Source organism: Tyto alba, unplaced genomic scaffold (assembly GCF_018691265.1).
Source record: "Tyto alba isolate M040663 unplaced genomic scaffold, T.alba_DEE_v4.0 Super-Scaffold_41, whole genome shotgun sequence".
Lineage (NCBI taxonomy): Eukaryota > Metazoa > Chordata > Aves > Strigiformes > Tytonidae > Tyto > Tyto alba.
The window spans coordinates 239,339-266,007 of NW_024881317.1; the positions used below are offsets into that span (position 1 = coordinate 239,339).

General features: G+C 46.4%; 1 protein-coding gene across 6 annotated transcripts in view; it reads right to left on the reverse strand.

Annotated features, from left to right (window-relative positions):
• PPIP5K1 (diphosphoinositol pentakisphosphate kinase 1) overlaps positions 1-26,669 on the reverse strand; it is a 51,054-nt gene that overhangs the window by 2,304 nt on the left and 22,081 nt on the right. For 3 of the 6 annotated variants that reach the window (XM_042803849.1, XM_042803851.1, XM_042803848.1), the window contains exons 20-31: positions 26,395-26,618; positions 25,242-25,369; positions 24,633-24,747; positions 23,046-23,153; positions 21,636-21,752; positions 21,158-21,322; positions 19,957-20,047; positions 14,739-14,861; positions 10,767-10,829; positions 8,075-8,254; positions 1,264-1,401; positions 718-831 (exon numbers count right to left, since the gene is read on the reverse strand). In XM_042803849.1, coding sequence (XP_042659783.1) covers positions 718-831; positions 1,264-1,401; positions 8,075-8,254; positions 10,767-10,829; positions 14,739-14,861; positions 19,957-20,047; positions 21,158-21,322; positions 21,636-21,752; positions 23,046-23,153; positions 24,633-24,747; positions 25,242-25,369; positions 26,395-26,618 — 1,566 coding nt within the window. The remainder of the gene's footprint in view (positions 1-717; positions 832-1,263; positions 1,402-8,074; positions 8,255-10,766; positions 10,830-14,738; positions 14,862-19,956; positions 20,048-21,157; positions 21,323-21,635; positions 21,753-23,045; positions 23,154-24,632; positions 24,748-25,241; positions 25,370-26,394; positions 26,619-26,669) is intronic. The other 3 variants (XM_042803852.1, XM_042803853.1, XM_042803854.1) reach the window with 3 other exon arrangements.

Consider the following 26,669-nt stretch of genomic DNA (forward strand, 5'->3'; position numbering starts at 1 on the left):
AACAACTGTTTTCAGTCAGATCAGTTCCCCGACCTTGCTGCCTACACAAACACACACTACTCTTAGCACAAGAAGTGTACAGCCAGGAGAAGAGCCAGACTGCTCTTTCAGTGCCAACCTTGACTTACGTTATTAAGGCACTTGCTGTGCATCTTTTGGCCCCTTCCCCTTTGAGTCCCAGTCAGATCTGCAAACGGGACTAACAACAGTCACCAGCTCTGCAGAGACTGTGACAAGGAAGGCCCAGGAGCTGCAGAAAAGCCTGTAAGTGAAGAACTAAATGACAGGCTGTCCTGTACGGAGCTCTTGGTAAGGCATATATGTGGCTGTTAGGAAAAGAAGGCATTTCCACATGCCGGCACTGAGTTAGCCATCTGTCATGGAGAATCACAAAACTTGAGAGGAAAAAGGTGCATTCAGGCCTTCCACATCCTCGTGCACAAAGCAGAGGATGTCTGGAGAGACAGCATCCATCCAGCAGTAGATGTCCCCATGGTAATCAATACTACAGAGTCCCTTTTTGCATCTTTGTTTGGAAGCTTTTTCACAGGGCATATGACTACTTTCCCTTTCACCTATTTCCCCTTTCTGTTTCTGTTCCTTTAAGGGCAGAGCGTAGAAACCCTGAGCACAAATACTTGGCTCCCACCATTTGGCACCCTTTACTTCCCTCCCTCACCATCACATTCACCCCGATCAAGAAGGGAGCACACTCACACCACGGGGGCTTATCCGAACGCTGACGCAATGGCAAAGAGGACGATGACAGGATTCGCTGGGACATAAAGGGGTCTCCTGGTATCTGGCTGCCAATCATTGAATCGAACAAAGCTTCAAGAAAAAAAAACACACTGATGAGTAATACTCAGACATAGATAAGGGAATGGCTTGTAGCCCAACAGCCACAAGCAGGTACTCTGGGAAGAGCTCAAGAACAGCGCAAATTCAGAGCCACGCCTGTCCATCAGCTCCTGGGATTCTGAGATTAAGATTTCACAAGCTGGAGTTTGTATCCATGTCACCATACTCATCAGCTACAGAAAGACCTGAGCAATTACTTGTCTCTAAAGTAAGTGGCCTAGGATGGCTCTGAGGTGGATCCCATAGCTCACTCCTGGGCTAGAACACCCTGGAACAGGTTTCAGAGACGGCGCTTATTGCCAGTCCTGTCAAGCCTTCTGTCCCGGTAATGTGAAAGACCAAAAGTTCTCCTTGCCTTGACTCTGTCTGGCTTACCTAGAGACAAGCCCACCTCACCAGTACCTGCGGTAGACTGGACATGGGATTCACTGCAGCTCCTGCACACAGCCGTCAGGAACTCGTTGACCTGTCGCAAAGAGAGGGAGTTGTGCAGGGTCTCCAGGGGATAAATGGTGGGAACCATGGAACAGCCTTCAAAACCTGGAAAGAAACCCAATCAGAAAATGAATAGAGCAAACAGCAACCTAAATCCATGCAGGGCCACTCATGGCTGAAGGAGCTGGGCAGTCTGGGAATCAAACAACAGGCACACTCAGGCCTAAGGTCACCTCTTCTAGGCCAAGAAAATCGCCACTAGGCAATCACATGCAATAACAGACCTGAAAGCAAGCGTCCAGGCACACGCAGAAGGAGTGGGAAGAGAAGGAAACGTACCTAGCAGCAGCCACGTTTGCTGCAAAGCCTGTGACCCTTTTGCTAAAATACGTGGTTATGATGGAGAATTTGGCACAGTGCCCACACTTTACAGAAGCTAAACAGAATTTGAGTGAAGTCAACAGAATTTCCATAGGAGTCCCACCACCACTAGTGACACCCCAGCCTGGGACACAGGCCACCCACTCCCCGTCAGCGAGGGAGTGCACACTGCTACAAACGCAGGGAGCAGCAGACCCTCTCCCTCTCACAGCAGACCCTCCAGCGTACGCCTGACAGACTGTATCCCAAGGGAGGGCTGGGGCAACAGTTTGAATCATTTGTCCCTTTAACAAGGCTTCACTGCCAGCAAACCCAGAATTAGTAGAAATAGGTATCTCAACATTTAACAGACACTTGTTCAGAGCTAAGCTGCATCACAACCATTCACAGTAAATTTTTTGCTGCTCAAGCCAGCGGAGCATTACAGCAAAGCATCTTCCTCTTCATCCAAGCTTCCTGCCAATGCTTTGTGGAACCAAGCCAACCTGAAACTGTCAGAGGAACAAGGAAGAAACAAATGAGTTGCTGGGCATATGGGAATGAGGCCTCCTCCTGCTCTGCACCTCTTGAATTTAAGGGCCTCTAGACTTCCTAAGCTTAGGCTTCCCATTCTGTCACTCCCTAGCTCTCTCCAAGGAGCTCAAGAAGGCCCTGGGAAGGAACTGGATTTGTTCCTACAGAGAAGGAAAATTACTTTGAAATGCAAAAAGTACAACAGCTCTTGATTCACTACTGTGTCGGGATTTCTGCCCAGCACACTGACAGGCTAAAATTGATCCCTGCAGCTTGAAAGCACCTAAGAAGACAACCTAGGACACCTAGATTAACTGCTAAGTGTAGTCATTGTTCCAGTCACCTCCGCGACAGTCTCTGCTCCAATCCACTCATCTAACCCAGCTCTGCAAGAGGCAAGGATCATGAGCCAGCGGATGGTGAATCCACATGCAGTGAGGCAGCTGCAGACCAGATCATCACCAGTTTGCAGTGCTGCAGAGACATTCACTGCCGTAACAGCCACTGGAGATAAAAAACCCTCCAGACAGTCCTGAGAGGTTACTTATGCCACAGAGAGCCTACAAATGTCAATTCAAAACATGAAGAATAAGAAATCCTTGGCTAGGATGAAGGAATGTCAGACACAGGAAAAATACCATACTCTTCTGTCTGTTTCTGAGAAGCCCTTAGAGTGGAAGTGCTGAATAAGGAAGATTATCTGTTCATTATTTTCTCATAGGCATTCTGGGAGATAAAGGAAAAGGACAAGGGCAAGACTTAAACAGCCACATGGGGATGGTAAGTTTCCCTTCTCAACATGAAGCACTACTGTATTCAAGGAATCCCTCTCAGTTGTGCGTGGCAGCCCAATGCCCTGCACACCTCCCTTGACCTGCTTAGATGCTAGGGAGAGGCCAACGACAGCAGTTTCCTGCCGCCACAGCAGAGCCAAAGCAGAAGTTACTGCTACAAACCGTAATCCTTACATGTACCACAGCAGCAGCCACAGTCCCCAGCAAAGGCTCTCACCACTGCTGCACCACACCCATTTAGCCAAAACCCGACATCTTTGGGAAGGGACAACAAAAATAAAGCACGAGTGCAAACCACAGGCACCTTTCCAGCCTGACGGTGACCCAGTGCTGACTGCTCAGCTACTGCTGATGCTTCCTGAAACTCTTTTCCTGGGTCCTGCAGGACAGGAGTCTGTGACTTGGACAACAGCACAAGAAATTAGAATTCCATCATTTTTGTAACAAAGTCAAACAACAGCTCGCAGGGGAACAAGTTTCATCTTTCATTTCATTCAGGTTTGACTACTCTAGCTGCATCACAGATGCAGAAGGCAATCAGCTTTCTCCACAGTTAGGTCTGCCCTGCAAGGAGAGGCAGATGGCAGGGGTCTGCAGGCCAGAGTAGCTAAAAATGAATCCCAAAGTCCACTGTCGTCTTCTCCCAGCAAGGAGTACAGCATGGTTACATCTCCAAAATTTTGTTCAGTAAAACAGGAAGAAACCATCTGTTAGAGTAAAGAAAACAAGGTTTGGTCAAGGGAAAAAGCTTAAGGCAGAGGAGTCTGATGAGTATGTATTATTTTGGATGTCCAAGGAGACTGTGTGATGTGGGGAAGCAGCTATGGGGGAACCTCCACTCGGAATCATTGCAGCAACATCCTGACACAGCAGCAGGGAGAATGGTTCTGCCTGAAGAGCCACTCTGCAGGTGAGAGCACCAGAGGTACAACCCAGCTAGAGGATTACAGGTCCTGTTTTCACTCTCCCAAGCACTCTGATGTCAAAGCTGAAGGCCCATTCACATCACAGCTGAGCTAACTATGTTCCAGTTTGAGCTCTTCTCCCTGGAGCTTCCCATCTTGGCATGTGCACACTTTACTGCACATTGCCAGAGCCTATTCAGCATAAGCACAGTTTATGAAGAAGTCTTCCAGATGTTCAAGGAGGAAGTGAATCTCCCCTTAGAGTAAGACTGTTTCAGAGCTGCCTAGTGTTACCAACAGGTAACACTTTGTAAGAGTATTAAGAAGGTGACTACAGTTATAAGGACCCTTTTGCAGAGATCATCTAGCACACTATACCATATAAAGCAAACAGAGACCTGTACCTGTCTCATATCTTCCACCTAAACCAGAGAGTCCGAGATTTCTAGGAGGCTCCAGCAGGCAGTAGGAACACCCAGGTAGAAATCCTGTGAACAGCTACCTCTTAGCAGATGACTTCAAAGAAAGAGTCAAGAAACACCACCTTTTTACCTGGCCTACACAATGATGAATTATGAAATAGCCAACATCTACTTTATGATTACGTGGCTTGAATGCCAAACAAATATATTACAGATCTCTGAGCGAACCCTATATGCTGTGTTACCCGACCTCTCTTTCCCTTCCGATGCAACAGGTACTTTCATCCATTTAGCAGTATTTCCTTCAGTCACCCTGAGGTCTGAAAGAAAATTCAAGCGAAGGTGTTAGCAGCAGAGCTACAATAAACAGATTTTTATACTGGGAAAAGGGAAGAACAAGGGAGAAAACAAGACCTTGAATTCATTTGCATCTTCTTGACTACTCTAGGAGATGTTTCAGTCTAAACCCTCAAGAGGAAATTAAAACCATTTCATTAAGAAGAAACATCTAATTTGAACCAAGGTAACACAAAGTTTCATAAAGTCTATGTATGCACCAGAGAGACAAGAAGAAAGCCTACCGTGTAATATGAATTGGGAAAGTTGAGTTTATACAGAACACATGCTTCGCCCCAGAATTAAATCAGCATTGGTGTGATTATCCCTCAGAGCTGGTAATTCAGCAGATCACCTGGGAGCCAGCAGACTTCCTGGCTAGTGGGCATAACAAAGGAGCAGTCTTCAAGTAGTCCAAATGGCATGTTCCTCAGCTTTACTAAGATTGGGCTGAGGTCCCAAATATGGCAAGCTTCTGTACTAGCAGAGTGGGCTCGTTAAAAGAGAGAATGTACTTGCTGCTGCAGCAGGCTGGCAAGTAGAAAGCAGCCAAACTGTTGTCAGCCAAAAGACAAAGACAGAGGTCAAGGAAGACTCAGGTGAGAAGCTCTTCCGATCCAAAGCCATCCTTTTTGTGTATTGCATTTTTGCCTGAGAGTTCTGAACATCACTACACACAATTTGATTAGCAGAAGTTGCCAAGTTACTGCCCAGTTCTCCAGCTGTGAACTGTACACTGGAGTGGAAAAGGTGCCTGTTCCTTTCTAATGGAGATGCTGAAAGCAACAGGCAGACCAATGGCACCTGGCACATCCCAAAAGGTCTGTATGCCAAAGCTCTGCATGCCAGCTCCTCTGGAATAAAGAAGCACTTGCCCAGCCTCAGCACAGGTTCTGAAGGGCATGGGAGAAAGCATACTCAGCAAGTTCCTCTCTAACATGCTTGATCAGTCCAGCCTTATTTTGTTGGGAGAACTCCAAGATGCCACATGTATAGTTTTATGTATTTAAATATGCATACATGGTATGTACATGAACTAGGATTTTTGCTAACCGGCCTTTCTAAATTTAAGCCTGTACAGTCAGCTTGAAGTTCTGTCCTAGTTCAGCACCTCTCTGCCCACAGTGCCACAAGTGGCTACGAATGAAGGGGTACGAGACTAGACAGCATGTAGTGACTCTTCTCCCACACAGTCCCCCAAACTCCAGGGACCTGCAGTTCAGAACTGCTGTGAACCTGATGTGTCTCCTCCGTATTCTCCAGTCTCCCCTTGAACTCAGTGAAGCTCCTAAGACCCCCATGTACTGTGGTGAGGAGTTTCACTCTACGCGGGAAAAACCACTTCTGTCTGAAGCTGCCTCTGCCCACTCTGCTAGCTCCTGTATTGGGACAGAGACTGAACTGTGGATCCCCACCACCCCTCTCCTGGCCACTCTGACCCCTGTCACAAACATCCTGCCTATACTGCAAATTTCTACCTCTTCCACATTGTCCCAAGTGGTGATGGTCAGATCAGAGCCCATCATTTTATGGATGAATCTGGGGCTGTTTCCCCTTGTAATTTAAATTTATTTACACTGAACATCACCTGTTTTACTGCCCCCTCGTTATTACAGTGCCATTCTGTTTCTTCACAGCTGACCTTTGGCTTCAGTACCACTGCAAGTCCTTATCAACATGAACTTACTTCACACTCTTCTTCTTCCCAGCTATGACCACACGTATAGGCACAGGTTCCCTGACAGATTGCTTCAAGGCTCAACCAGCAATCTTTCCAACTATGGATGCCAACTGCATACTTTTAACTCCCTGATTCTCTTTTATTTCGTGTTTTCTTTACGTGGATAGAAGTATGGTTCCAAGCCAAGAAAGAGAGGACAGGAGTATGTAGTTTTCACATGGGGGGGGAAGCTGGGCTGTCAGCTACAAAGACTGAAGAAATGTCTGCTCTGAGAAAAACCCCAGCAGGATTCCCAAACATGCTAATTAACTGTGGGCTTGATGACAGACTGAGAAAACAGCAAGAAAGAACTCACTGATTGCAGAGGCCTGATTTCCACCCAGGAAGGCTGCTACGCTGAGGTATGTAACTCATACATTTGGCTGCATTAGGGCAGGCTGGACAACCCAGCACCATGCTGCAATATTTGGCGTATCACTGCCCAAAGCACTGAGTTCATTTCCTCTCCCTACCAGAGCTCACAGGAGACGGCTGAGATCTGCAGCAGGGGAAGCTCAGCTTTGGCTTTGGAGCAGCCTCCTGTGTTCCAGCATCATTTCCCTTGAAGCAGTTTTGCTCCTCTTTAGCATTTGTTGCTAGGAGACCAAGGATTGTCCTAATTATATATGAAAAGTAACTGCTGTCTCCAAATTGCCTACTTGACAGAAAGGGCCGTATCAAGAAAAAAACAGATTATGTAAGAAAAATTCCCATCTTCCAGGCTCTGAAAATGCTTGGTCTTGTCGCTTCACTGCCTGAAAAGCTATATTGTCTCTGCCCCTCCGACCTATGGGTCTGAATGAAAAAGGAGGTCCATGCATCACACCACACAGCTCAGCAAGCCACATGCACCAAGCAGGTTTTGTGGTGCAAGGTAAACATTAACAGCCACCCCTAGCTAGCTGCCCCTCTCAGATAGGAATCTTTCTACTTGTCTTAGAAGCACTGAGACCTCGATGCATCAGTCTTCCTGTCTCTGCCAGAGGCTGAAAAATGCCAGGGAAACAGTAGCAAGCTTTGATTTATAACATCTAGATTCAGTGCTGACATCTCCTACCTCTTCCCACTAGAGACGTGACCACGCTGCAAAGGTCCCAGCAGGCAGAACAGATGCCATGCAATGCAGCCACACAGAAGCTCAGTTTCTACCCTGTCTTAACTTGGTCTCTCTAGAAACAGTACAGTCCCACAAGCACCCACTTCCCCAAAATTTCCACAAGAAGTTCATTCTGCACAAGACCTGCTGCAGTGCCTCCCTAATCTTTCTTCCCTTACTCCTACTACTCACTTTGGTTTCTCCATTAGTAATGGGACACCTCACGGCACCCCACTGAGTCCTGCACTGGGGCATCGTGTCAACAGGGCATCACACCAATAAGAGCTCAGCACCTAACCTGAAAAAAGCTTAAGGGTTTACCCTGGCTAAAGGAAGGAGGCAACAAACAATTGCCAGAGATGAGAAGAGTGCAGTTACAGCCACGCAAAGAGCACTGGCTCCATGTGGGAAGGCTACTGCCTCAGGTTCCAAAACTGCCGGGTGCGACAGCCCACACAGCTTGCTGCAGCAGCAGCCCAAAGATCTATGGGATGCAGTGAGGGAAATGCTTTCCTTTTTTAGAAGCAAAGCATACTTTGCATTCTCAAGCAGACAGTGGTCCCTGCTCAGATACAAGAGCATGGGACCAAGGCAGCTGCGGCGTGCGGTACCGTAAAGACACTCCAAGTCATCCTGCCCTGAGATCAGCCATCTCCTGAAGAGACGCAGGTGGTAGGAGCACTGCTGGAGGTGATGGGCTAGAGTGGCATCCAGGAAGATGTTCCGGCTCGTGGCATAGTCAGAGGAAAAACGGCGCAGCAACTGGGCAACGTGGTGGTGCTCAAACGCATCTGGAGGAAAGGGGCCATAGAGAGTGAGAGGAGAGGGGCGGGTGCAGCTGGGGATAGAGAAAGTGGAGAAGTGGGGATGGAGCAGCCAGCACTGGGGCCTCTGGGTGGGAAAGACCCACACCACATGCTGAAGCCAAATCCCTCCCGCAGCCAGCAGCTCAGGAATACCATCAAATCTACATGCCCCCAGCCACGTTGTAGCAGGCCAGCCTCCCACACGGACCAGCCTTTGCCAAACGCAGCTGCAGCACAGGGGCAGTCCCTGAGCAACCAGGTTTCATCTTTGTAAGTGAAAGTCTGACATGCAAATAAATTTTAGGACACATTTCGAAACGAATACAATTCAGGTTTGGCTAGATAAGAAGGTCAGGCCCACACTTGCCCTCCCCCAGCTGAGACAAGAAATCCAGACTGCCAACAGAGCATTCAAGTCCTGCATCCAAACACAGCAGCCACCTCAGCACATGGAAGGAAGCAAATTGCCCAGCATCAAACAACCGGAGGCTGTGAAAGGGACACTGGGGGACAGCAGGGTTTGACTGAGAGCATAGTGCTTAGAGTGTGGGAGAACAGAGGGGCGCAGCAGTGCCGACCTCCCCTCTCTAGACTCCCAGAACAGCCCTGTGCAATCTTCTGTGATAACCTTCCACGACAGACAAGATACTAGCATGCAGGCATGTCTTCTCCTCCATGTATACAGCCTCGGGACTCATGTCATACTCACAAGACCAGGGCACATACCATCTGGTCTGATGCTGTGCTTGGCCACTGCTTTGGTTCACCCATCCCGTTTCACCACAAAGAGGCAGTTCTTCAGAAACAAAATCCAGATTCAGAGCTGTGAACAGCTTTTTCATCCTCAGGCAAGTGTTTCATGTGGCTAAACATCCTTCCTGCTAAAACCAGTGCCAAGCCTAGACCAAATATGCCTAACTTCAAACTCGCATCTGCTGGACCTCTGCCTTTGTTTTCTTGATTAAGGAGCACTTTGACATTAGATATATTCATTGACTTCTTGGAAAAAACGTGATGCCCAGTTTCACTTCATTGTATTTGGGGCAGGGGCAGTTGCTTTACAGTGTGGCTTAGGAAAGACTGGTGCTGGGTACAAGCTTTGCTGGCAAGATAAAACAACACATCCTGCTGACTTACACCACGTGAGCTCAGATAGCATCCAGACATACAGACAAATTGAGCAGTTGGCCACTCTGGGAAAAACAAAACCAAGCAAACACAGAAAATAGGTTCCCTTCAGCTATCTGAAATGATAAAGCCACATTTAGCTGCCCCTTCCCCTTCCATTTTTCCCAAAACTTTGGTCTTCTTAACAATCTTCTGAACTTATTTCATCTTCCAGATCACACAGAGCAGAATGTCTTCATATATACTAAGCAACAAGATTGCAGAAGCAGCCTTGATCACATAAGATAGAAATACTTAACTTGGTATCTTTCAGTGATCTGCTTTGGTTCTAACTTGCCCCAACAGCAGGAGCCACGAGGTCCAAGTCCTGCTGTGAAACAAACCTTTTCAAAAGTTTCTGTGCAAGAGTTGGATAACAAGTCTTGCTACAACAGAGCTAGTGGTCTTTAACCTCAAAAGACTCACAGTTCAGGCGTCAGGTTAGTATCAAGATGAAGCAGAGACAGTGAGTCAAGAGAAGCACTTTCAGGCATCCTTTACCAAGCTACGAGCACGGCAGGAGTGAAGCAGGTCACATCACCCTGTGGGTGGCATGGTGCCGAGCTCCTCCTACCTCAGGAAGGTAGCAGGCCCAAGCCCAACAGCAGACGAGCGAAAGCGCTGGGGAGACACCATTCCCAGGAAAGTGTCTGCAGGAAAGATGAGCCTACTCCCACCATCAACACCATGCTTGCAGTAACCAAGGGACCACCCTAACAGACACATTTGCAAGTAGGAGGCCATGAGGTTACCAGTACCCCCGAGATGACCGTGCTGAGGAAGATCACACGCAAAGGGAACGCTGCTAGCACCAACTTCTCTCCCACCATAGACTACGCTCTTCCAGGTAGCACACACGTAGGCTCAGGCTATCCTCGCTTTGGTCCTACAAATCTGCACGGTAGAAACTGAGGACCCAAACTGCTGATGCTCTTAGGATACGGAGTGGATACCCCTGCCCCCCAACTCCAACGGTATTCTCCCCCCGACCCCCACCCCACCCTGAAAGGAAGCATGAAAGAAGACCTTAATGTCAGCAGTGGAATTAAAGGCTGCCTTAGGAGTCCATTCACAGAGCCACTGCTCGATTTTTCACCTGGGACACAAATGCCTTGGGGGACAGCAGAGGAACCACTGAGCAGTAACAGAGGATGAATGAACACGTTAGTCACAATGAGACAATGGAGGAAGGTAAAGTATGTTTGGAGACCAGATACACAGACACAAGAAAACCACAAGAAGGCTGAGAGGAAAATATGTGCAGAGAGAACTGAATGTGAGCATGGGGTTAGAAGTGTGAGGGAACGTCAAATCAAGGAAGCAAACGTACCATTAGTCGGATGCTTTGCAAACGACACAGAAAATCGTTTTACGGCTGGCATAGACAAGAGCTCTGAGGAAATAAAAACAGATCATCTCAGTTAACAGCCCGCTTCTAAGGATCCCCCGACCTTCATACGCTTGCAACTACCCACTCAGGTTCAGCTGGTTCTTCGTCCCCATAACACATGCTCCCACTGGCACTGCTGCAGCACCCTGGGAACTCTCTGCTTGCGGGTCTGACTGAACCTCTCTGCTCTCTCACACTCTGCCGTCTCCCCACTTCCCTCGCGCTGCCCTGCCAGGGCCCCCCCTGACACTACAAAGACCTCAGCCACACTCCCAGTCACAGACAGCGTGGCATACCTTCCCACCACATTCCCAGCCATCCTGAGAGCAACCCAGGCTCAGTCCAGTGCAAGATGCAGTTAGGCCATGCTCACAGGCACAGGAGGACACGGCCAAGCAAGCAGCAGCAACACAAGAGGATAGTTCTCAGGATTCACCTCTGCCCAAGGAAAGTGAGGATTGTTCTGCAGAGGAACTGAATAGCTCTGGCATAGGCGAGTGCAGCTCGAAACGTCCTCTCAGCACAAGCTAAACAGAGCTATTGATGAGTTTAAAGGTAACTCAACTAATTAGGAAACAAACAGAAGACCCATGAAGACGTGCCTCCACATTTCTGCTGCTCAGAGCATTTCAGTACAGAAGAGGTTTTGGGATACACCTGCTGTCAGAGGGGTCCTCGGGCTTCTCCTGGCCATGTCCCAGGCCAGGCCAAGCTCTCCCATAGAAATCACACATTGGAAACACAGTGCAAAGACAGATTCTATGCATCTAGTGGGCTGCAAACAAATGAACTTTAAAAGACATGGATTAGTCTCCATACGCACCCAAAAAAAAAAAGAAAATGTGAAAACTTCACTTTATTCGCACTCTGGAAATTCCTCAGCTATCATGGGAAAGAATGGCCTAAATCAGACCATTTGTACGTAGGATTTGATGTGAGACCCCAGCCAATCAGACCTTTTGCTGCTATTTAGGAACTTTTAGAAAATACTAGAAAATGCTTTTATTTCTTTCATGTTTCATGTGTCCATTCTACCTAGTCAATAGGGTCTGTATGCCTATCCCTCTACAACAAGGTTAGGAGATACACTTATCAATTTATGCTCCACACCCCCATTGTGCTTCTCTAGCTATGTCCATTGACTTGGCCAAATAATGTATTTAAACCAACTCCCAAACTTGCTGCAATTTCCTCTGCCAACAGACCTAAAAATTGGTTTTCTTCCTTTAAGCTCAACAAATAGAGCATGACAATCTTCTCTACACATGCAATCCCGTGTAAGTGTCCAAGTTCGGGAGCTGCAGTCACCCAGCTGGTAACTATCTCCATTCCACCCCACATCTCCCCCTTGCCTTTGTAGCACATGAATTTAAATGATACTGCAGTACAGTGTACCGGATCCCTGGCTTCAGACAAGCCAGCTTCAAGTCATAATGACCAATGGCCCTTCCCTCAACCCGAGACTGGGACGCAACTTTCTACTGAAGTGTTCCTCAGCCCTCTTCCAGCCCCAAACAAAAAAGACTTCAGAAATAAGGGCCATTTTAACTTCACTCGAGCAAGTCTCTGATGAAATGCTATAAGCCATGCACCACACCTTGAAGCATCACAGCCATGAAAAAATATCAAAGAGTTCATGCAAAGACGTGTTCCAGAATCTGAAGGGTTTTAACATTATTAGCCCGATGACTGTGAAAATGTACTTCAAGAGTCTGCTGTAGCCGCTGTGTCACTTCCTGTATTTAGCTCTAGTGATGTTTGGTTTAAATGCCATTGTTCAGCATTTCATTGGTGCTCACTTAAGCAGGAACATGCAGATCAAGGGCATATTTCACATTCCAAACTACCTCCCCTAGAAGCTAAATATCCTTCTGCCTCCTACTTGTTTTTTCAAGCCCCCCCCTTCTTCCTCACAATTGCTCTTATTGCAGCAAGGCGCTGGTAGCACAGGGTGCCACAGCACACTAAGAAACATGAAAAAAAGAAGTGTAACATCAAGATGAATAATTCTGGGCTGTGTTAGTCACATACTAGTTAAATAAGTCTGCCTTCTAGGCACTTGGGGGTACAACTGCATGTCAGCATGCAGAGATCTTGTCACTGAATTTAGGCTAAAGCAGCAGGACTCCGCTTTGGACCTTGAATGTGAGCAGCCAGCTGCAGGCACACTCCTACTACACAGCCTATAGAGAAAGCCAGCACAGCACCAGGACTGAGCAGAATCTGTTCTGTTCCCAGCTGTGTACAGACCAAGCAGTCTGATGCTTTTCCCTGAGAATTAGTGCTGCCTTGGATTCATGCTGCTTGCAGAGTTACGGAAGAAAAGCAGCCAGAGCCTTGCTGGCCTTTTCAGCAGCTCTCCTGGTATTCACACCCAGTGACACTATGAGTTTATTCTGAGACCTGAGTAGCCAGCACTTGCTGCCTTGAGCAGCTCAGACTAGTACAGAAGCATTTAAAATCCTCCTAGTTCACCCCCTCTCCCCCATCTCTATCACTCACAGCCCGTTGTGTGCTACAGAGCTCCCTAAAGAGCTAAGAAGCAACAGTTTTCTCCTATCAGTGAAAAGCAACACAGAAAGCCAGTATACATAAGGGGCTCAATAAAATGGCATTCATGAGGCTCCAACAGGTCTGAGAATTGGATAGCATCTTTCCACCAAGACTTGCTAAGCCATTTTCCTTTCCTCAAAACTGGACAAAAATCCAAATGAACCATCCTCCTGTTTTCCTCAAAGGCCCCAAATTACTGCCTTAATCACCTCCCCACCTTGCAATCCACCAGTGCCAGTGGTCGTCACGATCCCAGTAAGAAAGGCACTGAGACTCTGTAAAGTATTGATTAAAATACCATTTGTTAGAACTAACACAGAAAGGAGTGGACAGATAATCTTACATCCATTCAGATGCTGGGGAGCCCAAGTTGTGCAACATTACATGGATTTCCAAGCAGGGCACAGCACGCTGTGCAGATCCTACCCACAGAGCAGTTTGTTCAATGCTGCTCCACTCAGCATTCCCACAAATGGTATGTTAATCGGTACTGACAAAGTCTGAGTGACTTTCTTATTGGGATTAAAACGGACACTTGCACTTGTGCATTACACCCCTCCAACTCCTCCAGGATAGCTCAGTCTTCCTCTGAAAGTAGCAACACACTCTCTGCTTCTCAGCCTGTAACACACCAGTACTAACTGCAGATTGATCTGCAGCTGGCAACACCCCTTCACCCATGTGCACTGGGCAACAGTTATACTAATGACCCAAATACATTTTACCTGATTGTCTTGCTGAACTTTAAGGCAGTTTCTGCAGAACTGCAAAATAACTAGACTTCCCGGTCCTTTTGCAGTATTTCATCCACATACCCCACTTACCTCAAGCATTTCAGGCATACTACAGTTGCTTTCTGACAGCTACCTCAGACTCTTCTGTGCGCCTAAGCCTTACTGTAGTACCCATCTTATCCATCCCCAAGCATATCATTCTGCCTTTGGGATGGCTCCATCTTCCATAGGGTAAAGATTACTGTCTCCAGAAAAGCTTCGTTTAGCATCAGCAAAATCACCAAAGTAAGCAAGATGATGTGATGTACTGGATTTCCATACCAGGACAAACCTATTTAATATCTAGACCAATAAATCCTTCTCCACAACAGCAAGTAGTATTAAAGTGTCAGGCGAAACTTAGACCCCGTACATCAGCGTAAAACTCCTCACACAATGTCAGCTCCTGTCTTGTCCTAGCAAGGATCACGATTTCTTGGGATATGATAAAATGCATTACTATAGATGCGGCGAATGGATACATTCAACTGTCATTCTTCTTAGCAGTCTAAGTCTTTGCCTCAGTAGCATCCTGAGACACCAAAGTCCATAAATTAATGACCTGCCGCATGGGGAACACACATACCGTCTTTGTATGTCAGGCTGTTGGCAAACTTTTTGCCATGGCTGCGTGCGTAGTCCTGGAGATTGGGGGCACTGGAGGAGCCTCCCAGCACAGTGGTGCTAAACAGGCCGGTGCATTGTGACCCTGGAAAGGCATGGAAGGTGTTAGTATTATATCTCCACTGCATGCGACTACAGAAAAGCAGGGTTAGTCAAAGAATGAGGAATGAACTGGCCACTTCACAGGCAATCTCAGGAAAAAAAAATTATGGCAGGGAACACTGGGAGCCAGTACTCCCCATTCTAAATTCAGTAGTGCCAAATGCACAACAGGTAGCCCAAAACTCAGCACTGGGAAAGTTTCTAACTCCATCCAGGGGTTTATTTCCATTTGGCTTTCTTGCCCTGACCTAGGAGAAACACCCTGACACCCTCCAGTCAGCAAATCTACATACTCATGTCAGAAAAGCCAGGATGTCAAATCACTGATGCTCGGGTCACAGGGCTTAATTTTTCTCAGCTCTTCTGCCCTTTCTCTTTGGAAAGCAACTTTTTTTGTAGGACACTGAGAAGAAAGGACTGCCTGATCTATTGATCAGCAAATCTGGATTAATCACTCTGTCAAGAAGTAAGGAAAGCAATGTGACCAGAGAGCTTTCTTTCGCAAGCTGCTGCCCAGATGGTATTTCACAACCACTTGGTCATGGCTTGCTACTCCAGAGTAGGTCCAATTGTTCCATGAACTACCCTTGCAAAGCACCAGATGCACACACAGCATGGAACTTTGCTTATCCTATGGCGAGGAATATGGCATGCAAGACAGTCTCATGCATGGGAGGGCAATCTAATACCAGTGGCTTTGGCAACTGCTGGTGTTTGCTTCTCCAAGGCACAGTGATCTGTTGAGTGAATTGACTTTGTGTGTGCGATATTTAGGGAATATTAGGCATTTGAAACAGGATTCTTTCTACTGAGGAAAGCAACTGTGAGTTAGACAAAACCTTATTATGGGTCAAAGCCACTGATTGGCTATAAATTCTCTGCTAAACCATCTTGACGCTGCATTCTATACTGAGAATACCAACTGCTAAAAACAACATTACTCCCACATACAAAAGGCTTCCAGAAACAAGCAGGTCAATCTTATTCCACCTTGTCTACCGAGGCAAAAAACCTGACATACTGTCTATTAGTATTTAACTGCAACAGTGCAACTGTTACTACTGTTAAAAAGATCCTGCCTATAATGGAAGCAGCTCTTGATTCTAAAATACAGCATCCTAGAATGATTTAAGTTGGAGCAACCTCTGGAGGCTTCTTTCCCAACACCCCAGCAGGGTCAACTTGGATCAACTTGCTAGGGTTTGTCCAGTCAAGTTTTGAATACCTCCAAAAAGGAGATTTCACAACCTCTCTGCACCCCTGTTCTAGTATCTGACACATTCATGGTGAAAAACTTGCTCCTCATAGATGACTGGAATTTCCCACGCTGCAGCTTGTGTCTGTTAGTTCTCGTCCTATCACTACATGCCTTGGAGGACAATCTGTCTCTGCCATCTATGTAACCTCCCATTTAGGTGGTTGAACAGCATTAAAGTCTCCACTCCCTGCAGCTTCTGATCTGAACAAGCGCTACTCTCTCCGATTCCCCTCCAAGGTTGTGTGCTTCAGCCCCCATCCAGCCCCACTGACCCTCACTGGGCTCACACCCGGTACATCCACATCCTTTTGCACCAGGGAGCCCAGGACAGGACAGCAGTGCTTCAGAGGCAGTCTCACAAAATGGGAATAGAGGGGAAGAACCAAATCCCTCAGCCTGACAGCTGTACTGCTAATCCAGCAAAGCATCCCATTGACCTTCCTTGGTGTAAGGACACACTGCTGCCTCCTGTCCACTCACTGCTCTTCAGGACCCCAGTTCTTTCTCTGCAAAGCTCCTTTTTAGCCAGAACTTATTTAGAGAAAGCACCGATCCTGAGTTTTGAGCTATTCACATGTAAGCTCAGTCTGAACTGATGAAACCTGCTCCTGGGAACAGAAGGGGATGACCGAAAGTGTTCTCATATGCACTGAATTTCAGCTGTTCCACCACTATGACACTGCTGGTAGCTTTCCACAGGACAGACTAGCACGTGTGTCCTTGGAGAGACAGGGAAAGAACTCTTGCCTGCAGGGTGACTGATACACAAGCCTTAGAAAATTTCCTCACAAATGCCTTAAGCTGAAGATCAGTGCTGACTCAGCATGAATTGGAACCTGTCAGAATGCAAACAGAATTTTGACAAGCAGCAGCCCGGATGATGCTCCTAATCATCCTTCCATGGCTTAAAAACAAACAAACAAACAACAAAAAAACCCCAAGAGACTCATTTACTGGCAGATAAAAATGGAACAGAAGATTTTTCTGACTTTGTTGAACAATCTCTTGTCACTAATCATTAAGCTAAGGATACCCCAGTGGTTCTTCTAGAACAGTGGACAGAGGCATTTTGTTAGCACCCTTAAGCCATAAGAGAATTTACAAAGATGATTCTATGGACAACAGCAATTGTCTACAGTGAACTCTAGGAGACCACTGTAACCAAAGTTAACACACACACATACACATACACACTCCGAAGACCATAATGGTATACTAACCACTTGGATTTAAGATGTAGCAACATTTGCTAGAAATTACTGTATGTGCTGGATCTTTTTTGTGTATTTAATTTTCAGATGTACATTCAGTGTTTCAAATGTTTAAAAAACGGACATCCCTTATTTCTCTATGGGAGTCTCAGCACAAAGCTTCATGCCCACCAGCAATATACCACTGCTATTGCTCAAACAGCAAGGAGCAATTCTACCTCATTTTGGAGTGTTCTTACAACCAAAGAAAGGCACTGAAACTTCCCTAGGTTTCTCAAGCTAGAAGCATATATGCTAATGTAGACAATCCATAATGATGCACTTGCTCCTGCCCAGAAAAACATGGCATAGTCCAAAGTACCGCTCTGACATTTCAAGGCATTTTTCAAATTTCAGTAAAGATAATTCTGGCGGGTATGACAGCAGGGTTGTCACAGGAGCTATGTTCTACTCCCCCATTCCTGCATCCCTAAACATATGAAGTTATACCCGAACAGACATTCTCCCAGAGGTAATGATTGCCAGCCATGACAAGGTCAGGAAACAGGAGATAGGCTCAATTTCAGAAAAGCTCAGAAACAGCAAGTGGTATCTGAATGAACCCCCTCATAGCACAGCTGCTGAGACAAGTATTAAAGCCTAAGTTGAAGCTCCCGTGAGTTTTATATTATTCCTCACAGAGAGCACACATTTCAGATCCTAAAGGGGAAAGATACTAAATTTCTACAAAACAAGTAGGAAAGGAATCAAAGATTCCTTGAAGGGCTTGGCTTTACCTGTAAAAGAGGCATCATTCTTCTTAACAGTTCTCAGGTTGAGAGAAATCCACAGAAACACAGACATCCTAATAACCAGGGACTGTGCAAGTCAGTGTTGCACCATGGGTCTCTCCTGCTCAACCCTTCTGCACCCGCAGCTGCAAGATGCCACAGAGAAGAATGATGGCTGGACTGAACATCCAGCTAGAGGTCAACTGTCACAGAGCAGGTCTACTACTTCCTGCTCAAACTTTTGTCTCTGCAGAGCTTCACAGTTGGGAGAATGATCAGCACAGGTTTCCCAGCAAGGCAAGTCAGGTAAGAATCTGAAATTAAACCTGCTGGGATCACGTTTCAAATTTGGTCAAGGAAAAGTAGTACTGTTCAAGGGTCCAGCAGAGTAGTAGTCTTCTCTATTGCCAAAACAGACATTATCAGAAACTTGGAAAAGGCTGCAGTAAATAGGCTGTAATATCTGATTTCCAGAGCACATGCCTTCTGGTACTCAGACATCCAAACAGTAAAGATAGTTTGTATGTAGCGTTTGATGTACTCAGTAATTCTCCAAGCAGATGCACTTCCTTGACTGTATGCCATCTCAGAAATTCGCACATTAATTCACATAGATTCACAGAACAACCACAGGTTTCTTCAAGCCTAAGCAAGGCAGTCTATTACAGTTTACTTAATCCTGCAGGTGGTCTGTGAAAGGCAGAAGTAAGTAGGTGCACCACATGAAACAGCACGTTCAAAAACCACTACGGCCAAGGCTATTGTGCTTTTATGAAAATAATATCAGCCATTCCTTCTTAAGATTTTTCCAACTGGCTGGGAGCATAGCTGGCAGACTCCAGGGATACTTCCTAACCACTCTGAAGAAAATTTCATTTACTTGGTGAGACTTTGCTTCCAAAGAAGCAGCTCATTCAAAAGTGACAAAGAAATGATCAGGCCCTTCAGAAATCTCTTGGCTGCAAGATGTCCACATAACAGAGTAAAGAACGGATGAGTCAGAACTTCTGCAAGTCTACAGCCATGCTATAATGCAAAAACTGTTTTAAAGAAGAAGAAAGTGGGCATAACTTGGTCATTTCCACCTCCTGGTGCTTATTAGTCATCTGCAAGATCTAGGTTTCACAGCTATCTTTGAACCTCATGACAGCAAAACCAGCTTTTTGGTTTCCAAATGGATATTGCTTTACCAAAAATATTTCAGGAAGCTATTAAGACGTAGTTTAGGTTAGGATGACAGGGAATGGTACTCTCAAGGGCAGGCAGAGAACACCAAGGGCCCCAAAGTATTCTCTTCCACTGGCTACCATGCAAAGAATGGCTAACCAGGGATTCCAGTTTTATTAGAGAGCTGTCAAACACCGTTGCAGATGACAGATCTGTTCCATACAAGAGATCTTTATGAAGCAAAGGTAGAAATATAATAGTCTTACATGAAGCGCAGCTTTGCATGTAAACTACTGTTTTGCAGAACAGAAAGTACACGAGTTCTCAAGTAAAATCATCTCTTCCTACTAAGTTCAGAAATGCTATAATAAACGATAGCAACATGGAACCAGAAGGCCAACCTGCAAGTACGCAGCTTGCTCTGTTGCTCCCATACTATAAAGGATGAAAAGTGCATCTTCGGCTGCTAGAAGCTGAAGGAGAAGATCATACACAAAAGGAAATACAGTAAGATAGTCACTACAGTGGTCTAAACAGTAACACTAAAAGAAGACATAATACACACGCACAGACATACAAGGAACTTAAGCCGGATGTATATGTGGAGGGACAGATGCCCACAGAAATACAGAGGTACAGGTGAGCATGCTGGTTACACGGCAAGTACAGTACCTAAGCCACTTTGCTTCATTTCAGAAGACTGCCTGGAATAAGTGCTGAAGAGGCGATAACCTCCTGTTTTGGAAGAAGATTCAGATAGCACCTGCAAAGACAGATAGTGTAATCAGTGTCATGCCCTAAGTTACCCGCTGGTCTCAAAAGCCTTTATACTTCATTTGAAGGTAAAGAAAAGTACATCTCTTCCTTAAAATCATAATTTTCAAGAAGCATAAAAGGTACTCATGTGCTAAGACTGTGACAGTGCATACTACATTTTAATTTCAAATTTGTGTTGGGTTGCGGAACAGTGGAGATTTCAGAAGTATGAAGGGACTCGTGTACTGAGCTCCTTGTCTCCCAAGACTCTTGATGGGATCGCTGGGACACAGACTTCCTTCTGCAGCAGCAGGGATGTATATTCCTTTTAACTTAGTATGTGCCTATTACAAAGAGCCCCCGAGCGCTGCATGCAAAGATTACATCATGAGTGGCACAAAGATGGAAGCCAGCTAACAAATACCTCAAGCCCTAACTCTCTGCTTTCACTGGTTCAGGAAACAGATAGCAAAAATGCCTGTGAAACCCCTCCAAAAGGAGGGGCAATTCTAGAGCACTTTTGCCAGCTACCTGCTGACTGTGAAGCTAGTCTTAGGACACATAACAGCCCTGAAGGAGAGACGGACAAACAGAAAAATCGATCTTTGTTACTTTAGCAGATCAGTGAATGGTACAGTTATAAACCCGGACAGTTTAAACACACTGTTAATAAACCCACCAGTTAGCAGGGACCTGCTATTTGCATGAGATCTTATATGTGAGACAGGAACAAGAATGTGGAGCTGAACTGTGAGAGGCAAAGGCTGCGGTCTAAGGGAAGGCAAAGGTGTCACTGTGGCTAAGTGAAGAGGTTGCACGCAATCTTGTAGGTGGTTACACCAATGCCTCTAAAGGGCGTGTAATCCAGGTAATTCTTGTGTTTCTCAAGCATTTCCTAATACGCTTTTCCTGATTGATTCCTCTGGCCTGCATTCCCCCTGTCCTTCCTCAATGAGGAGGAGTTTGGGAGGTCTGCCTTCCAACAAACCCCTCTAACTTCTGCAGATCCCTTCCCAGAATCAACTCAAACTCTGGCATGTTAAAAGGAATGCCAGGAAATCAACACCAAGCAAGAAACCTTCATTAGAACCACCAAGGGTGCCCATCAGATGGCTACCTCCATGGACCCTGTCTTCCTGTTCCTGATCAGCGGTGACCTTCGCTGAATGCCGACTGGCTCCGAAGGCTGTGGAGACCTCTGCTGTGCACGGTCTGCCTCGTCGGTGCTCTTCTCTTTGGAGAGGTCCTCCAGGCTGCCCTGGTCTGCTTTCTTGTCCTCACTCTGCAGTAAGGAAACATTGACCTCTGCAGGCACGTGGCCTTTGCCAGCACTGCCCAGGCACTGGCTCCAGCTCTGGGTTGGAGCTCGGGGGATACCGGCATTCCCAAAGGCTGCCCTGACAAAACCCTCGGAGTTGGGCAGGGAATGTGGAGACCTGCTATCAGCCCGCGGACACGAGAGACAGCCCAGAGGAACGTTTGCTGCTGTGGACCGGGCGGCAGCAGAGCCTGGCAGAGCAGCAAGGCTGCCGACGGGCCGGTGCTCGCCACATCCCCAGCAAGCCCCGCAGCTCCTGTCCAGCCAGCGCGCTCACCTCCGCGGAGGCAGGCCGAAAGCCAAACCCCGTGGGCACGTTTCTGTCTTCCTCACAGCCTTTCACGCCAGGGCTGAAATGCAGCTCCACATGGAAACGCTCTTCTGAAGATGGGTCCTGTGAACGTGAGGCACGGGGAGTAAGTAAAGAAATGAAAATCAGTCCCGCTGTCAGCACAGGCCACGGTCTGGACCGGGGCCACCCTGCCATGCCGGCGCAGCACGCATCCCAAGCGCGTCCTTTTGGAAGGAAAGCAGAAGCAACAAGAAACCACAAACATAATGGCTCTAGGTTTGTCTGATCCAAAAGGACTGTCCTTATTAGCACAAAGCTGAGGCATTCAAATTGTTGTTATTTTGTGACAACAGCCACCAGAGGACCAAACCAGAATTGGGCTATATGTGTATATATACACACACCCACACCCACCCCTAAAACATAGCCCCTTCCAATCCAATCCTGTTGCAAAACCAGCACACGCTGGGGCAGGGAGAAACTGATTCCCTCCTGGACCTTTAGTTGGGTTGTTCCAAGATTTAAGTAACCACCTCTAACATTAATTTTTTTTTTTTTTTTTTTTCTCCCCAAAGGGAATCCAGAGCTTTTGCAGTATCTGGCACTAATGATGTAAAACCAAAGTTTCACCATCTCTACTTACTAGCAGATTTACACTACTCCTAAGAGCTCTATTCAGAGTTTTGAGGGGTTTTCTGAGAAACAGCACTAGGAAATATTTCACTTCTACCATTAAAAGCCCACATCAGCTCTGTGGAACTGAATCTACAAGATTCTAACTCTACAGTGTATGACGGAAAGGAACTGCTCCCCTCACCCACTACCACCTCCTGTAGTGCAGGACCTGAGTCACAGAACCTGGGAATCAGTACATGCAATTCTGTGCCAAACCTACTTATGGTCATCACCATCAGCTTCCACATTCTGTCTGTTCATTAAATGATTTTCTTTACTTACTGACGATATTGGTATATACTTCCCTAACTGTATCAGTATATTTTTAAAATAAAAAAAGTTTATGAATGTGGAATTTTTGGATACTTTCTAAAAATACTTGGAAAAAACTGGCAAATATAGTTTTTTATTTGTTTTTTCCTACTGTTAATTAATATTAAGAAACAGCAAATTATTTTGCTTTAGGAAATGCTTTAAAATAGATAGTATTGATTACTTAAGTTTGGTATTACTCCTCAGAATGGCATTTTGCTTACATACAACAAGCATTAACTGGGTCACTGCCTCCCAGCTAAAAATAAAAACTCGCAGTTGTGTTAATGATCCGTCCATCCTTATTCACAAGCAGAGAGAGCTCAGGTTACAAACTGCCTGGCTGAACTCATCTCTCAGAGACTGTACCTTGCATGAAGGATTTTATCCTACAGCTATATCCCTCACCTTGTTGTTGTCCTCGTAGAGCATGATAACAATCTGGGTCATGTAGTTCAGCTCTGAGATAGCACTCAAATAGTCCATGGCTCTCTTCCACTGCTGGTCTTTGTTTTCCTGATATATACACATAAATAGTCGCATGGAATAAGCAACAGCAGACACCTTGCAGCATTCAGTGAAATGAGTCTGAGAGAGTTTGTCTCTCCACAAGATAACAACATTGTAAGGACAAAAACCACCTGGCTTGACTTGCAGGAAGAGAGGTGACCTTGCAGTGAGGGCGGGGTGCTTACAGTAAGGAGCAACTGCAGAGAGGGACACTACAGCTACCCATACAGTCCACATGCAGGTCTGAGCAATTCAGCTGCAAGCCCCCTATGCCATGCTGCGTGGAGAAAAGCATAGCCCACAGAAGATTCCCACACACGGTCATTCTCAAATAATGGCCTACAGAACGGAGTATTTTAGAGAAGTCTCAAGAAAAGCATGATTTTCTTGAGAAAATCTCAAGAAAAACTTGTGCTAAATAAGTGATCAAGTGATGCTGCTTTTACATGCACGATGCTGAAGTTAAAGCCTACAGAGCCACGCTGGTCCCCTGGGCTCCACAGGGTAGGGCAGCCCACCCCTCGTGCTTTCCCAACACTGCTAGGGAACGGCCGTACCTGAAGTGCCACTCATGCTGCTGTGGGGCATCTCATCACCTGCAGTGATGTGAAATGAACACCACTGGTACAAACACACCCAGATGCAGCTTCATATTCCTGTGCTGGCAACACAGCATCCTCCAACACTCAAGTCGGGGAATAAAGTAGCACCTTATTCAGTGAGTAATTCAGAGGTATTTGCATGATTCCTGCTTACATATACACTGAGCTTCCACAGACGTCAGAAGTCACACCTGCTAAGCACCCCCCAACTCTGAAGGCATTTCAGAACACCCTGCTTAACAACTAAAAGATAAATCAGGCAGACTCTTGAAGAGTCTAAAGCAGAGCTCTTCTCAGGGTCTGCATGCCAGTTCCTTCAAGAAGCAGGTTATGAGAACAAGTGAAGGTTGGATTGGATGAGTTAGTTCCCTAAAAATCTGTCACCTGTCCCTCTGGTAGAGAGCACCCCCTATGCATTTGCAACCTCAAGTCACTTCCTCTGCAAGCAAACTGATTTTCTTGACTTCGAATTGACAGAAAGTCACTAAATAATAGGACCAAGCTTTTGAAATAAAGGGTTAAAGGAAGCAGGAAGAGAAAAATTCCCTCATGCCCACCGCCTTAATACTGCTATCCTCCTACACAGGTAAGTGGTCTGCTAATCTGAAACCAGCAGGACAGCTCTTAGAGAGAACATGCCTCTGTACAAGCAAGGCAGGCAGTGTCAGGGCTGAGGAAGATCAATCCTCCCACATGCCAGAAAGGCAGGAAGCTGCAGCATGCAAACACAGCAGAGATGGAGTTGGCTAGAGGCTACTGATGCACATCATTACTGGGGGAGCTGGCTAGAGGGGCAGTCTACAAACATACACTGTTCACCTTGGAAAGGGCCACTGAAAAAAAGCAGGGAGGCTTACTCTGTGAGCATTGCTGGGACACTTACATCCAGGAGCCCCCCATATCGGAAGATACTGAGCAGAGAGTGCACATGGCTCTCACTGGTGAAGTAGAGCCGTGTCCGAACGTGACGACCTGGTGACAGAACTCCTCTTGAGTACCTAAACCAAAATCAGCCCAGTATTACTCACAACCTGCCAATGAATTGCCATCTATCATACAGCAGCATTTCTGCACGCTTAACAGAATAATTTAACCCCACACTGGGAACTCTCAAAGAGCAGCAGGGTCAAAACAAACAGTGAGAGCACTAGGCACAGAAACAGCAAGATTTTTGGTAATCTAATAAGAGACGCATGGTGGGGCAGGGGTGGCCTCATCATACTAGTGCTTGCCCCTTGCAGAGACAGGGATGAAGGCCCCACCACTCAACTACAGTGGGTTTTTCTGTTGCACCGTGCTCCCGCTCAGCAGTCTCAATGTGCCTTCCATTTCCCTTCTAGTTTTAGGAGCACCAACGTGCCTCACTCCTGGTGTGTCCTTCGGTGTATGTCCAGTGCCTCCTTCCACACCAGTACCCTGCTCTGGTGCGGTTCCCACATGCTGCTCCAAGGCCGCCCTCCCCACCAGCAGCATCATGCAGCATAATCCTTACAAGGGATGTAGTTTGTTGACAGACTCATCTTCATGGGTTCTCTGTAGGTCCAACTGGATCTTTTTAATGAGGGGAAGACAAAAGCCAATAGCAATCTCCAGTTTCTCCTCCTTATTAATCCCATACTCCTGCAGGAGCAAAACAATAGATACGCTCAAACCCCAGTTCTTTGCCACATCTTCACATGAAAAGAGGCTGGACTTCAACAGTCCTGTCCGCAGCACCACTACAGTTAAGCAAGGACAGAAAGGAAAATGTCATTCATCACCTCTTTGGTTTTTTTTTTTTTTTCCACATATTGCAGAGGGTAACAGAGGACAGAGACTCATACAAGAATTCCAGTCTGTCTAGACATGGCTGTCAGTGCTCTTCCAACAGCTGAGAGGCATAAATACCATCAGGGAACCTCCTCTCATGACACACAAACTTATACCCTGATCTGGCACGAGCGTTAATGCAACAACTGCTATTTGCAAAGATGAAACTTTAAGTGCTATGCTGGAAATAGCCAAACTGCATCTCATCAGGAACACTGAAAAAGATTAGAAGACCACTTCTGCTTTACATGGGCACAACTGCAATTGGACCTTGCTGGTAGAAGCTCATCCCATATAAATGAAGCGTTTCTGCCAGACGTGGGACAGAAGTGTGGTGAATACAGAGGTCTGTTGCATGTGGCCCTCCTTTCCCCTCCCATGTTCATGGGCATAAGTTTTGTGAGAAGCAAACCAACTCTGCAAGCTGAACAAGTTCTACTTTGACAAGAATAACAAACTTGCCAGAAAAAGCCTTCACTTTAACACAGAAATCTCTCTTCCCCTGTACAATATTGTATGTGGAGAAGGGGATGTTGCTACAGCTCACCCACTCAGCTCAAAGCTGTGCTATAGTGCACTATGATGAACATGGGAAAGCTGCTCCAGCAGCTGTTCATTATTCTGACTCTGTCAGAACCCTTGTCCAGGAAGCCAGCCCTGCCACATCTTAAGTCATAAATGGTTTTGGCCTTATACAAACACTGAGATATATCTGAGAAATACCTGTGATACCCTGCCTTGAGAGTAGATATGCAAGAGAATTGAGAAAAGACAGACAGGGAAAGGGTCAGAAACTGACACCACAGACACTGTCACACAGGCAGGACAGGCTATACCTGGGGTATGATCACATCTGCCAGGGCTTTGGAGAGTTTGAAGAGTTCAGCTGTGCCTTCCAGTTTCAGTGCACAGTTGTGCTGTACATCATACTTGATGCAGTCATAGATATCAGGGATCTTGCTGATGTCGTAACGCCCATTCTTCATGCGGAAATCTCGCTCCAGCTTACTCCAGCGTTGCAGCATCAGTTCTAAAGTCTCACTGTGGTACAGCTGCAGGTCTAAACAGTAGAGAACACCAAACCACATTCACATCCTGACTACTTCTGCAT